Source organism: Leptopilina boulardi, unplaced genomic scaffold (genome assembly GCF_019393585.1).
Source record: "Leptopilina boulardi isolate dan_hultmark-lab unplaced genomic scaffold, ZJU_Lbou_2.1 LbouV2_367, whole genome shotgun sequence".
Classification (NCBI taxonomy): domain Eukaryota; kingdom Metazoa; phylum Arthropoda; class Insecta; order Hymenoptera; family Figitidae; genus Leptopilina; species Leptopilina boulardi.
In genome coordinates, this window is record NW_026137937.1 from 2,088,414 (window position 1) to 2,104,753 (window position 16,340).

The window sequence follows — 16,340 nt, forward strand, 5'->3', positions numbered from 1 at the left end:
GAAAATTTTTTAATTCTATATAAAATTTTGTTTGAAATTAAAAAAATATTTTTTTGTAATCAAATAAATTTATTCTTTAAATTAAAGAAAACTTTTCTTTGACCCTATATATCAAAGAAATAAACATTTTTCTGGTTGCATATATACTGTAATTTTGGAAAACATTGAATTAAAATTAAAAGAAAATTATAAAAGAATAATTTGTTTAAAAAAAAAATTCCCTACTTAAATAATAAGTTAAAAATAATTAAAAATTTTTTTTTCAAATTTTTCAGTTTGATAAAAAAAAACTATTATTAATTCTCCGAGAACAATGAAGAGATTCCTCACCCGATGTCCTTTCCCGGCTTAATTTTCCCTCTCAATTCTGTCCCATTAGTTGTTTATACGCTATATATATATATATAGAGAGAGAGACAAAGAGGGAGAGTGCGAATGGGAAGGAACCAAAAATTACGACAAGAAAAGAGTGTGAAAAAAATTTCGTTCGTTTTTCAGAAAAATAGCTCAATTTGGAAATTCATTGCTTTTGCAAAATCTCGTCCCTTGTACACACATCCACATACATACACAGACATTCTTTTCGTTCGTCCGGAATTCGCAGTAGTGAGAAGTCATAACTCATAAGTTTCATCCTCCTCGTTGGACACTTTCCACCACCATTGCCACCAGAGAAAACCGTCACGAATTGGCAGTGTAAAGTCCCAGTGTTGTACCATCAAGAATAGACCTTAAGGTCTTTCGCGTCAAAGGCGACTTTTGCACCCCTTCAACTTAAGGGGCGAGTTATAAATCGATTTACGCTTCAGCCTATGAGGGTTGCAAGTGGTGCTTTCTGATTGGCTCATGCTAAGGCCACTCCCACATCATTAATAAAGCTTCTAAACGAAAGCCAGTTTCACACTGTAGCAAAAATTACTTACTTCTTTTTAAATTCTCTCACTCTATTCTTTCGATAAATAAATTAAATGACTAATTATTAGTTCTTGGAAATTAACCAATATGATTAATCTTTTGGATAATGATATTATACGGAGAAAAAAAATTTATTTTATTCAAAATAATCGTTTAGTTGACTATTATTAAATAAATATTTATTTGTATTAAATAATTATTGAGTCAAATGGTATTTGTATTAAATACAGTTTATATAACTAAAAAATTATTTAATACAAGTAAATATTTATTTGTAGTCAAGTAACCAATTATTTAAATCAAATAAATTTCTTTTTTTCAACGTATGTCAAAAATTACCTCAATCTGACGCCTGATTGGTACTATATGAATACAACAACTCTAGAAGAATGCAATTTATTATTCAAATAATCACACAGAAAAAATATAGTCTCACTTTTGTTGCAACTCAAAATGAGTTAATGCTAAACGACATAGAAAGTGGCGCCACCAAACTGACTCATTTTTGTTGCACAGCCGCCTACACGACTCATTCTGAGTTCAGTTTTATTCTGTACACTGCAAAAGAAAATTATAATTAAATTCTGTTAATTCTCATTAGAAAAAATTTTTTTTTTTATCAATCTTGGTATAGTCATCTGCATAGAAATAACCTACTGGACGGGAAAAAAAGAACGAAAAAAAACTAGTAAAAAATAAGCCAGGTTGATGGCGCCACTTTCTATATCGTTTAGCATTGACTCATTTTGAGTTGCAACAAAAATGAAACTGGGTTCATTCTATGTTCAATCCAAATACACACACCTCTAATCAAATTATAATCATATCAACTCAACTCTAATGATCTAAAATTAAAAATAAGAATCACCTATTTTGTTATCTAATACAAAAATGTCGAAAGGATCTAAAAAAGTGTAATTATTATAATTATAAAAAGAAGTCATACCAAAGTATATGATGATTTTAACTAGGTTTTTTTGTGTTGTGAAATGTGCTGTTGTAGGCGTACACCAAAACGGGCGTCAACAATGTGAGATCCACCTCTAGATATAAATAGGGCTATGTCTGCCCGGATGCTGGTTTGAAAAAACGGACCAATCCACGATGCGAGACGGCCACTACTGGGTACCTAAAGTAGGCGCGACTGTGGGGCGCCTGTATGTATGCGACATCACCGACTAACACTGAAGATCCCCACCCCTGTGAGCCCGCGGGTTGTCGCGACGGGGCCAAAAGCAGCCGTTTCCGGGGGTTCCCTGCCCTGGCTTATTCCTTGTCTTTCTAAATCCTTACCCACGACAAGCCACCCCAACGTGACGGTTCTTCAGTTGCACATCGTCGCGACTACGACACGGACACACCATATATACATTCATTTTAGAGGATTTTTCATTTTTATCATTCCTTTATTGCATCTGAACAATAACAACGAAATTATCCTATTTCCACCCCAACCACATAAGGAGTATTTTCAAAAAAAAGAAAATATGTGTGACAATATATTTTGACATTATTTCAGTTTCGCTAAATGCTGATAAATTGTGATAAAGTGCGTTAAAAAAAATTAAGATTTGCCTCAATATACATAATATAGTGATGAATCATTGACAAAGTTGAGGAATTTTTAGACGCATCTTGGGGAACTCTTCCAAAACTGAAATCTGATCTTTCTGCAACGCGTGGATGAAAGGCTCTCGCAGGTATCCCCCCTTGAAGAACACTCATATATATATATATATATATATATATACTTAACGACAGAAATAAGACCATTCAGGTTTTTGGAGCTCCTTCTTATTATTATACTTGAGAAGTGTTTGTGTATGTGTATATGTGCGTCAATTCTCAAAAAAAAGGATCCTCCAAATGTAGAATTGGAGTCTTGTCATGTTTTCGGATTCAATCAACATAAATATAATTTTTGACAAGATTATATGTCAATCATAATACATATAATTCACAGATTGAATTTTAACTGAATTGGAAAATATTTGTAAAAACTTTCCATTTTTTAAACAAATATAAAAATAAAGCAGTAATAGTGTCAATATAAAATCTAGAAGAATTAAAAAAAAAAAAAATTCTGTACCTGATTACAACGAAACCAATCAATCAACGAAGAAAAAAAGGTTTTGAAATACGTGACAACATTATATTGAGCACTGCAATCATTTATATATAAAGAACGCGACGGATCCGAGACAGTGAACAAACAATTCCAGTAGACTTATTTCGAAGGGTTGGCAAGTTGCCGTCGCTTGCCAAAAAAAAATTCGCAAATCTCGCCGTCGCTTAGGGAATTGTTAAACACTCTCTTTCATCAAACAAAATTTCTTCAAGAAATGAAAATTTATGAAAATACTTAAATATTTTTTTTTTGTTTTGCGGATAAAAACAAACTTATGTGTCCGTGTGTAAATTGTTTTTTTCTAATATGAACCAAACTAATACTTCGGATAGTAAAATCATTTAGTGACTATAATCTTCTAAACAATAAAACCTTATTTATTAATTTTGAATTTATTCTATATATAGTTTAAAATGAAGTTTCAATTAAGTTTGCTGCGGAAATAGCTTTCCGCATGAAGAAAAAGAAATTTAATTATAATTTTCATGAAAAGAGGATGTTAATTTAAATCAATCACGATTCATCCAAAAATAACGAAAATGCCGCAGCGATCGCCATTCGCGATCCAGGAGCTGCTTGGCCTAAATGGTACGGGGAATGGTAGCGGTGCTGATCGTGGATCACCTCAGGGTTCACCACCGGCAGGAGTGTCGGCTGTATCCTATGCACCGGCAGCGCCACATCATAAATTATGGGACTATATGCCATCCCTGACAAATCATTTGGGCAATTTGGGCAATCTTGGAAACTTGGGCAATTTAACGGCATCGCGAATGGCCTATTTGAATGCTCAAGCAGCCGTCGCTGCGGCTATTTTTCCACCACCTCATCCCCATCCAGCTCATCATGTTGCTCATCATCAGATACATCAGCCTAGCCAACTTCCGTCTCCTGGTGTCAATGTGCATCCGGCTACCCATGCGCAACATGTACTTCCGGGCACTGCCGTGTCCGCCAATCATCATCAGCTTAGTCCCAGTCAGCATACACCTCCTCACGGTAGGTTGTTATAGTTGATATTATATGCAAGTGTGCTCTCATTAAGTTTAGTGTGAATCCAAATAAGTATAGAAATTATATATGTCCATATCTGAATACATATATATATATATATATATATATAATCAAAGCAGAATCAAAATCTTTATCATTGTCTGAAATGATTTCATTTGTATTATAATAGCACGCAGAGAGACTATGTGTATATTCAAGTTTAAAATTTTGAGTTAAACATATATACACACGGCACACAAGTATTGTGGATATGTATATATTAGCGTGTATACATTCTCGATAACAGTCCATTTCAATAGAGATTATGCAACATTTATAATATATATATATATATTGTACCATTTGGAAATACTGATTTGATTAGTTGCACGAGTTTATACAGACTGTTCCATTTGCAATTTACAGATTATTTCATTTATTACATATTATACGGATATTGTAACATTCAAAATACAGTCTTATCAGTTTCATTTTACAAATTGTACCATCTGTAATTTACAAGATTTACTATTTCTAATATACGGATTGTAAACCATTAAAATAGTCAGATCTTATCAGTTGCAGTTTACAAATTGTTCCATCTGCAATTTAAAGAATTGCATTATGGATTATACCTCACTGAATGACTTTTTATTTTAAAAATTAATATAATTTGTTTCAAAATGAGGAAAACTCTGTTTTTGCACTATTTAATCGTATGAATGTTTGTGACCAAAAACAATACTGAAAATTAGTATGGACCATATAATTATTTTTGGTATTATTTCGTTAGAAACTATATAGTATACATTCATACGACTATAAATAGTATAAAAACAGAGTTGTCCTCATTTTGAAACAAATTATATTAATTTTTGAAACAAAAAATCATTCATCAGAGCATTTGCAATAAATGTCTTATCTGTTGCAGTTTACAATATGTACCGCATTTGCAATTTACAGAATGTACATTCGCATTACGGATTGTACTACTATATTTACATATATATCAGTTGCAATTTACAAATTGTTGATCTATCTGCAATTTATAGATTGTACCATTTGCATTACCGCATTGTAACATTCAAAAAACGCATGTTTTATCAGTTGCATTTTACAAATTGTACAACCTGCGATTTACAGAATGTGCTAATTGCATTACGAATTGTATACCATTTACAATATAGGTCTTATCTGTTGCAGTTTACAAATTGTAACATCTGCAATAATTTACAGAATATACCATTTGCATTACGGATTGTACCATTTACAATAGTCAGGTCTTATCAATTGCAACTTACAAACCGTATATATCAATTACAAAATTGCGGAGTAGGTATACCATTTGTAATACAGATGGCATCATTTGCGCAATACAGATTGTATACCATTTCTAATACAAATGTTATTATATCAGTTATGCAGTTTTTAGAATGTACTATATATTTCTAATTTACAGATTCTATTTTCAATATGAATAGTACAATTTACAAAACGTAGGGAATAATTCATATTTAGTACCATTTGTGTCTATTAAACACAAATAATTACTTTTCTATTTGAATTAAAAAATAAAAGTTCACATGATCATATTACAATCTTTGTCATATACCTTTTATAGAAATAATTATATATATGTATAACTTTATAGGGGTGTTTCTTGTAGCTGTAAGGATAACATGAAGATGTTATCACAGAATCGACACTTTATGTATATATATATATATATATATACTATTATACACTAACGCTAACGACCCCTGAGTCAGAAGGCTAAAGTAAATTAATAGGTGTATCAGTGTAGCGTGAAACGAGCACTTAACACGCCATTTATGGCTATCACTTAACAGAGGGCCACTCAAGATCGAATTACCGAAAATCGAACTTTTATTCTATATAGCAACTTTAGTCTCCTGAAGATCCAACAGCGCAAGGCTCGTGTGTTCAGATGTCAGACAATTTTCGGAAACTAACTTGAACTCACATCTGGCCTGCTCTTTTCTCTATTGTTATATATACATATATATATATATATATACTGCTTCTTTTGGCTTCACCCATATTTCAAATCACTAACATAACCATTTCATTTATTGTCCACATTTTGCAATCAGATTTCAGATCAACAATATATAAAAAATTTTCATTTGTTTTTCTCAATGGACAAAAATTTCTGAATATAACATTAAACAAAAATAAATAATTCAAATTATTAGAAAAATAATTATTTGTTGATGATTATTATTTTACTCCGTTTTCAATTAACTTTGATTGAAAAAATTTTTTACGAGGCCTATTAAACGGTTATTATATTTATTTGAAAAATTAATGTACAACGTTTCGATGCATTATGCATTCTCTTCAGGTACAAATTTGTTATTTGAAAATCTCAAAAATATTGAACATCGAATATCAAATATAAAGACACGTGGATATTAAAGAAACACCTCTAAATTATTAGAATACATTAACAAGAGCGATCATACACGATATTTGGATTTAAATGTGATACACATATTAATATTTATTTTTCGACTTTTTTCTTACACTTTTTAACATATTATAAAAAATGTAAATTATATATTTTTAGAAACCCTGTTTTTACGAGGTAAGTTTAATATGTGACGCTCCATGAGAGAAGGGACCTATCTCCGAAATAATATTAGGCTTAATTTTCATGTACAGTGCACGGAAAATTGAGCCTAATGTTATTTCGGGGATAGGTCCCTTCTCCCGAGGAGCGTCACATATATGTATCACATTTAAATCCAAATATCGTGTAGGATCGCTCTTGCTAATGTATTCTAATAATTTACAGGTGTTTCTTTAATATCCACGTGTCTTTATATTTGATGTTCGATGTTGAATATTTTTGAGATTTTGAAATAACAAATTTGTACCTGAAGAGAATGCATAATGCATCGAAACGTTGTACATTAATTTTTCATAATAAACAGCAAATATAATAACCGTTTAATAGGCCTCGTAAAAAATTTTTTCAATCAAAAATAATTATTATACTATATAAACTATTTCAAATATTTCTTTTTCTAAAAAACAATTGAAATCGATATTTGCAATAATTACAATGTACAATGGAGAATGATTTTTTTTTCCAAAGATATATATATATACAATGCAAATTTTCTTTATACTTTGTCAATGGTTCTTTCCTTCATTAGTTCTGATGATCCAACTCAATTATATCCAACCAACACAATTAAACATAGCAACGTGATATAAAATTTGCGAGTTATTTTATTCCTCGTTAAAGAAAGAGATATCTTTCCAATTGGCGAGGTTTTATTGAAATTTCTCGAGTCTCAATCAATTACCTATTATATGCCTCATCATCCAATGAAATGTTTTTTCAATGCCTTATGGCAAAGACGATAATATTTTACAGTATATATAGATACGTTTTCTTATATACACTAAACACGTTGAGAATATTTTTTCATTTGAAAAAGAAAATTACGGCTAATTGTTTCGTTCATTTGAGAGGTCTATATATATATATATATATACATTATGATAAGCTTGGGCGCGATGAAACGAGGTCTTGGGGAGAAATAAAGAAAGAATATAATATATATAAAAACAGGAAAGAAAAAAAAGAAGAGTACTGGGTACACTACTGTGGGAATTGAGTATTTTCATCAGAATAATCCCTAGCGTTATGAATAATTAGTGGTATAATGAGTTGAGTGTTGGGCAGACCTGCAATGTCTCACCAAAATACAAAGAGCCTCAACAAAACGTAAAAATGGCCGCTCATCAGCAAACTGTTCTCAACCGTTCTCTTGTTTGTTTTTCATTCTCTAATATATAAATGCGAATTCCGTCACTTTTTCACTATGATTTATCAAATCATATATACGCGTGAAAAATATTTTTAAAAAACTAACAAGAGACAATAAAAAAAGGTGTCATGTTTTCGATTGGCTTATTGATTTATTGTGAATTAATTTAAAAATCATGAATTTTGTTTTTTTAATTTCTAAATATATTGATAAACATTTTTTAGACTTCAAAATTTTAAAAATTTTCTCTTCTAATATTTAAATAAAAATGTAATCTTGATTTAAGATTTACAAACGTCAACAACAAGTTAAGAATTCGCATTTATTATGAAGTAAGTGGATTTTGAGAACGATTTTCAGGTATCGGATTACCGAGACAGTACAAAGGACCAACCCTTCCATTCAAATGTCACTCTGGCACCTCGTCTTACAGTGCGAGAGCATTTAGCGCGCTTCGAGCAAAACTCTTTTTTTATTTTTTTATTTATTATTTGTCTTAGTCTTAAGTCTTGAGGGCAGACTTAAAGACGAGAGCACAGACCTCACACTATATATATAACGAATAGCATATTCTTCTAATAGAAAATAATACAATATATAATTAGATCGATCTACCTTCAATCAAATTTTCAACACCTCGAGATAAATTAATTACTTCACCTTGGAATATTCGTTGTTCATAGAAATCCTAACGTCTCTTCTATATACTTATATAATCAAATCAATTTTATTATTTGAAAGATTTAGCGCGATTACTAGTCAAAATAAAAAAGAAAAAGGACGGATGTTCTTTATATATTCATAATATGCATTCTTATTTTTAAAAGGCATACAGTCCAATGTAGTTTTTAAGAAGAATAATTAAATCTTGAATTACGATAAAATTTTGATATTTTAAATACTTGTAGTTTTTTCATACAGTAATAATATATTAATTGTATTTTTTACGATTTTAGTTTCTTGCAATATATATATATATATATATATCTATATAGTAAAAACAAAAAGTTATGAGCGGACAAATTTTTGTGGCGTCAAAAAAGTTTGTTGTGACAGTAAATTTTTAAATATTGAGACTGATATTGTTTATCATAGCAAACTTTTTCGTTGTCATAGAAAAGAATTTAGCTATGATTACTATAATTTTGATAGATTTGATAGCAAACGCTAGTATTAGCATTTCAGTATACACAAGGAAAAAAAAGAATTGCTTACAGATGCTAAATGATGTTTGCTATCTGATCTATCAAAATTAGTAACCACAGCTAAATTTTTTGCTATGACAATGAAAAAGTGTGCTATGATAAATAATATCAGTCTTAATTTTTAAAAATTTACTGTCACAGCAAACTTTTTTGACCCCGTTTGTTCGCTATCCCTATATATATATATTAGCTGTAAACGTAATTTGTTGTGACAGAAAATAGTTCACAACCACAGTAAACTTTTTTTCTACGTGCGGGTTTTCCTGTGATAATAAGCTAGAAAATCTTTTTATTAGAGTTTTCAGATTATTTTTTTTTGTGAAAAGAATGCTAATTTAAGATTGAAAACTTACAAATGAAAAGCATGAATAGTCCTGAAGTTTTTTTTATGTATAGATATATGGAAAGGAAAAAAAAGTATGGGAATATTGTATTTTGTCTGTGAATTCAACGAGAAATTTTAAGCATAGAAGTCAAGTTTTACCTTAGAATATAATATCTTGCAAAAAAAAAGAAATATCGATTTACACTTTTTGAAAAAACTCTCGGTACGTTTGAAGTTGGCAATCAAGTAGATTGCCTATCAACGCTTGAAAAACTCACGCACCTCTCTCTTTTTCCATTTCCTTTTTGCCGCTTTACTTTCACACCCCTTATTCGAATATATATATGCTTTCCCGCATTCCCAGTTTCTTTATACATACAAAACTCCTTTCCTTTCTCTGACTTAAGGTCTTTCCAATTTAACAATTGTAAAACGCTCGTGAATATTCACTTGGCTAATATAAAACTCACAGTACAAGTCAAGTTATGTATATATATATATATACTTTTCAAAAAAAGAAAACAACATCTGATTCTCTACATGGTACGTGACTTTTTTTTCAAACAATGTATTATTTTTACGCTACAAGCAAAAATTATAACACAAAATTTTTATTTTTATTCCCAACAAATTTTTCGAAAAGATTTACACATAAATATAAATAAAAGAAAAATTGTATCTTAAGATATATTCTACAAACGAAGGACGAAAATGAAGAAAAAATGGACACAACATTTTTTTTCTCATTTAAGCTCTGAAAAGTACTTTAACTTCAAGTTAATGACACTAAAAAAGATATCTGAAAGTGGCCAGACAAAATATTAAAAATTACAAAAGATTTGGTTGTTTATAAACAATTTATTCAGGAAATTAAGATCGTGTATAGAAAATTCGCATTAACACAAAAAATAATGGATGTCTTTATACAAAATTTATTACTTGGGGGTTTTCGGGCTCGCTGATTACGAATCCGAGGTCAGTTTTTCAAAATTCAAAATGGCGGATCCAATATGGCGGAATTTTTTTTAAAAAATCGTTTGGATTTGCTTGAAACTCTTTACTCGGGGGTTTTTGGGGTCGCTGATTACGAATCAAAGGTCAGTTTTTTAAAATTCAAAATGGCGGACTTTTTTTAAAATCGTTCGGATTATTTTTTTTTATTTTTCGGATTATTTATTTTTATTTATTATTTATTTTTTAACCAGACGCATCTAGTAACTTTAACCAGAACTTTTTTTTCAGTGTAGAGAATTCAAAGTTGTAATACATAAGCCTATAAAAGGACCTAAAAATAATATTTTTTTCAAAAAAATAGATGCCAGACGAATGAGAATTTGTCTGGTCACAACGCAATCTTGATCACAAATTGAGAAATCTTGGTTAATAGAATAACAAATTAAATAAAACGCGCGTGGTATCACATTTAGTTTAGTTTAATTAACAACAATAACGAACTGTAGCTTCATTAGAATGTTGATTTTTAATAATTTTAACGTGTTTTCAACTGCCAGACAAATGATAACAAAATCCAGGGACAAAATTCAAGAAGATATTTTATAAATAAGGTATACAGTAATGTCATAATTATTTCCATATTAATAATCTGCAACTATTTAAAATTACTAATCCAGTATGAATTTTCCGCTAAACACTTGAAAAATAATATTTTTTCACAATATGAACTGTCAATTACACTGCGGGACATGCCAGACGAATGAGAATTTAGCAATTTGATGTGTATTTTTTGCAAGAAATATTTTTTTTCATCGGCTGCTTTTTAGTGCCACAATAGAAACCATTTAGATTTACAATTTTCATAAAAAAAATTATTTTTCTCAAAATTAATATGCAAAATAAGCTTGACCGCTCATAATTCCTTCGTTTGTAAAATCACCCATATATGATTAGTCCTAAATGTAAGGTTTGAGAAAATAAATAAAATAAAAAACTATTAAAATTTTAACTCTGATGAGATTTGAACGCACAACCAAACTTGCACTGTAAAGTGCTTTAACGACTGCGACCAATGCAGACTCAGTAGTGAAAAAATTTGTTTTCTTTTTTACTGCTCTCTATAAATCTGACTTCTAGTCACATTTGACTAATACAAATACGTCAATTCCTTCATTAAATAAATTAATTCAATTAATTAATTAATTAATTTAATTAATTTACAAAAATTATATTTTTCAGTATAATTTTCAGATGAATCTTAAAATAAGATTTTCTTTTTACTATATATGCGAATATTCAAGAAAAGAGTTTTAGGTACATTAAATGCAATGATTGTGTCACTGTTTTCAAAAAACACTTCTAATATTAAAATATCATTTGAAGTTGAAGGATTTTGAATTAAAATGAAATTAACATATATATGATTCGTGCAACGCGTTTGTAGGAGCAGATCGATAATGATTAGTGTACTTGAAAGATTTTAAGAGTCTGGCGAACCCCCCCTGATTCGACAGGTTTGCTACAAAGCGTATACTTCAGCAAAAAATCTTGTCTGAATATTAGCGAATTATGCATTCATTTTTGTTTTCTCGTATACAAGTTTATGTAAATTACTTGTATACACATTAATAAAAATATAATATACATAACAATATATAGTTATTATGTATATAGTAGACTATACAAGAAATTAATCCATTTTAATATTAAAAGAAAACTCTTAATCGAAGAGGAAAACGCTTAAGTACTTATTTTGCTATACTTTTGATAAAAAGAAAATGTAAATATGCATGCATTTTAAAAACAAATATTCGCGCCCTAATGTTCAAGTTTTGTTTGTACAAAGTTATTGAAATTTATATGAAGGGTGTTTGTAAAAGACATACTTCAGTTATATTTAAGTCTGCGGGTGCGATTTTTGCAATCATGTATAGGAAAGTGGCTTGCAATTCAAATTAGCTTTCTTCAATTTTATAACCGATATCGTTCGAAAAGGCATAAAACTCAACGAAAAAATTCTCATTCACATATATAACTTATATATATATATGACTCGATTTAATAAATACACTAATTGGAAGGGTTTATTTGAAAATTAATGCAAAAATGAAATACGCACTAAATCATTAAAATCTATTTTTATATGCTCTTGAAATTTGCAATTTTATATTAATGAAAAATTTTTACAATGAGTCCTTAGTAAACACTTTAATGTGATTATATATATCAATATTCTTAGTAATGAGAAAACTCAAAAGAATATTGAATATATTTGTATAACATTTCACGCAGCAAATAATTGTTTTATATTTCTAATCTTTTGAAAATACTAAAATAATAATCGAAAAAAAATTAATATATTATACCTAAAAAATTTATTTAACTTTAAATAAATAAAAATTCAGAATTTTGTTTAAAGTTTAAATAATGAAAGTGTGAACAATTTTATTTTGAGTAACATAAACTAAAATTTGATAACTTTTTCGCACTACTAAAATTTTATAATTTTTAATTTTTTCATATGAATATGTTTTTTTTACGTGTCTATTAATAGAATTTACGTTCTATATTGAAGATATTGAAATGGTTTTTTTTATTTAGGTATATATAAAAGGAGTTAAATTAAATTTTATTCCGATTCTTTTTTAAAAATTCAAAAATAACACTGAAAAATCCAAAACGAATCAAAAATAAATAAATAAAAAATAACTATTTATTTCCTCTCTAAAAAATTATTAAAATTTAACTAATTAATAGTAAAAAAAAAAAATTTTTTTTTACTATCGAATTAATATAATTTAACTAATTCAAATAAAAAGCAAAAAGTGAGTCACTAATTCCAATTAGTTAAAATTTTTTATAATTCAAATGTAGAGAGTGTTTCAAATAAATATTGTTTAAAATTGAAAATTAAAATATGTAACGGGTACAGTGACCGACACCATGGGCATACTTTCAATTTTAAATGACATTTTATCGCAATTTATTAAAGATTTAGTTATAAAATAAATTTCAAATAAAAGATTTGGGTTACAATTTATAGTACATATAAGTTTAAAATTAAAAAAAACACTTTGATAAAAGTTTATAATATTAATTTAAAAAATGTATAGTATGAAAACAGTGAACCCTTTAATAAAATAAAAAATATTTAAACTAATCTTTAAATAACATGATATTTATTAATAATATCATCACAAATTTTATTATTCAGATTTAATGTACAAAAAAAGTTGCTTTTAAAACATAATTATTTAACAATTTCTTAATATTTATGAAATTTTGTAATCAATAAAGCAAATTTTTTTAAGTTAGTTTCTCAGAAAGTAAAATATTGAGAAAAATATAAACATTAAATATAATATAATAAAAATATATTATTATTTCTAAAGTTATTATCGTTTTTAATATCAGGTGTCGTTCACTATCAGGGTGTCGGACACACTGTACCATTTACCTTATAGTTGTTAAAAGTATTTGCATATTAAACCTTCAATTGTCCTTAAACGAAGATGTATTTTACAAGTTTACATTTATATATACACCCTTTTAACCTTATATACAATTCAACATTGTAACACGTTTTCTCTAAATCGTGAACTATTTTACTAAAACTCAATAATTAATTTTACTCAAGGCATTTAATTAAAAATTCCTGCCTATATATATAAATATCTATAGCAGTGATGATAAATTTTTTCAATATTTTTAAAAATAAAAAATTAAATTTTACACGCAATGTGAAATTTGTAATAATTATACACGTGGTACATAGTTCTTTTTTAATGTCTTTCATTATTTCTTTTCGTTTTTTGCAAAAACAGATTTAATTCAAATTCAAGTCCAATGCAATGTGGTACACCGATATAGCAGCTTATGCAATTGTGAATGCAAATTAAACGAAATTAAACAGTTAATTAAAGCACGAGGAAGACTCCGAGGGAAGTTAATTGAGATTCTTGGGAGATTTGTCGTGTGGAATGTCTTAATTTAGTCCCTTAAGCGTCCTAACTCGCCTTAACAACTTAGAATAATTGGATAACACTGCCGAGAGGTCGAGCAAGAAAGAGATGGAAAATGAGGAGGAGCGAATGATAAAAAGAAAAAAAAAGAAAAGAAAAATTGGGTTCATGGCAAAGGAGGGAGAGTGAGAAAGAGAAGCTATTTGCAATGGTTGAAAATTCCAGACTCTCAAAAGAACACTTTTTAAACGTACTTCTCTCTTATTCCATTATCGTGCTTCGATTAATTCTTATCTCCAAACTCTTGAAATTACATTCTATGAGTTTATTGAAAAATAAAAACTTTTTTTTATATATATATAGGTATACTATTTACAAGTAGTGAAATTAATTAGAGAAAAAAAAATCAACGCTGCTTATATAATAAATTGCCTAGAATTAATGCCAAATCTTGTTACTTCAAATATAATAATTCGATTCAAAATAATTAAATTTTCATTTCAATTTAATTTCATGGATACCCTTATTAAAATAATACTTCAATATCAACAATTTTTCTATATATATTTTCATTCTACAGGGACAATTAATTTGCGTAATAATAACATAATTTTGCAACGTATTAATTATCGAGTCTGCAAATATAATTGATAAAATTTATAATTAAAAAAAATAAATAATAAAATTTATTATTTATTATTACATAATTATCTAAAAATATATAATTTCATTAATATTTTCCATATAAAACATATAATAATTCATATAATATAAAAAAAAATAAATGAAATTTCGTTATTAGAATTTTTTTACCATGAGAAAATTATATTTTTATTAGTCTTCGAATGAGTTATATATATGATTAGTTCAAAGCGAAGTAATCGAGGGAGAGTGAAAAGCCTATTATATATTTCTCAATGGCGAATTTTCTTGTCTGGTGAGGAATGATTTTTCCTAATTACACCCTCAACACAGTATTGTCAATCATTTTGACCCTCATTGCAGCAATCTTTCGTCTAATCGCATAATCCGCTTCGACAAATCAATTTCAAACCTCGGGAACAAAAGCGCTGTCGTCGCGCGTCTCGCTTATAGTCCCTTTCTCGCAGCTGCAAAAGGAAAAGGGCTAACTGACATTCAAGCAATCTTAGATCGAACTGTGAGAAGTTCTCTATTGTTTCATAATTTCATCCATCACTCAGTTTAAAAAAAAAAAAAATTTGTACTCAAAATGTTTTTTTTTTTTTTTAATTCAAATATTTATTAAACAAAAAAAAGGATAGAATTTATTATTTATACTTGTTTACTAATTTATAAATAGGGTTTTCATCTCGTAAATTTTCACCCTTTGACGCGTGTATATACATATAGTGTGGTGGCAACTTCCACTGGGTTCTCAAAACCCTCGAGGGACCTGCGGGACGTTAATGAAATAACACGGGAATTAGTCTCGGACATTAGCAGCAAACTGTGGCCATTATCGTGCTGTACCTATATATACGGACAGTACAGTGGCTCTCGGTTTAGTATTTATCCCTTGATCGCACCAACAAACACATGCATATATATATATATATATATATATATATATATATATATATACACGAACGAGTCATCACATCACCCTCTTACACCCGCTAAGAATCCTCGGGGAAATATTCTATTTGCTAGCTGATCGAAATTCCCCTTTTACTATCTAATAAATATTCCACAAAATACATTTTTTAAATAGCTTGAAATACGTGACGTTGAATTTATTACTTGACTTAAATATATATATATATATATATATATATAATCGATAACATTTATTGTTCAATTCAATTTTTAATAATAACAATTAAACAAAATTTATATAACTAAATTGTGAAATTTTAATAAAATAAAAGAAATATATCACAGAAAAAACGCTGGATAAATTTTGTTGCGGGTAATTTTAACCAATGCTAATTCACATAGACGGTGGCGCCCTCAACTAGGATAAAATTTGTTGCAGTTAATTTTTATACCGATTTTGGGGTAAAAATTCTACTATTTTTTTTACTGTGTACTCTC

At 28.5% G+C, this 16,340-nt stretch overlaps 1 protein-coding gene across 4 annotated transcripts in view; it reads left to right on the forward strand.

Annotated features, from left to right (window-relative positions):
• The first annotated feature begins 2,026 nt into the window (after positions 1 to 2,026).
• Positions 2,027 to 16,340, forward strand: part of LOC127287042 (visual system homeobox 2-like) — a 101,499-nt gene continuing 87,185 nt past the window's right edge. For 2 of the 4 annotated variants that reach the window (XM_051313755.1, XM_051313758.1), the window contains exon 1: positions 2,039 to 4,042. In XM_051313755.1, coding sequence (XP_051169712.1) covers positions 3,583 to 4,042 — 460 coding nt within the window. In that variant the 5' untranslated portion in view covers positions 2,039 to 3,582. Of the gene's footprint in view, positions 4,043 to 16,340 lie in introns of all 4 variants that reach the window. The other 2 variants (XM_051313756.1, XM_051313754.1) reach the window with 2 other exon arrangements.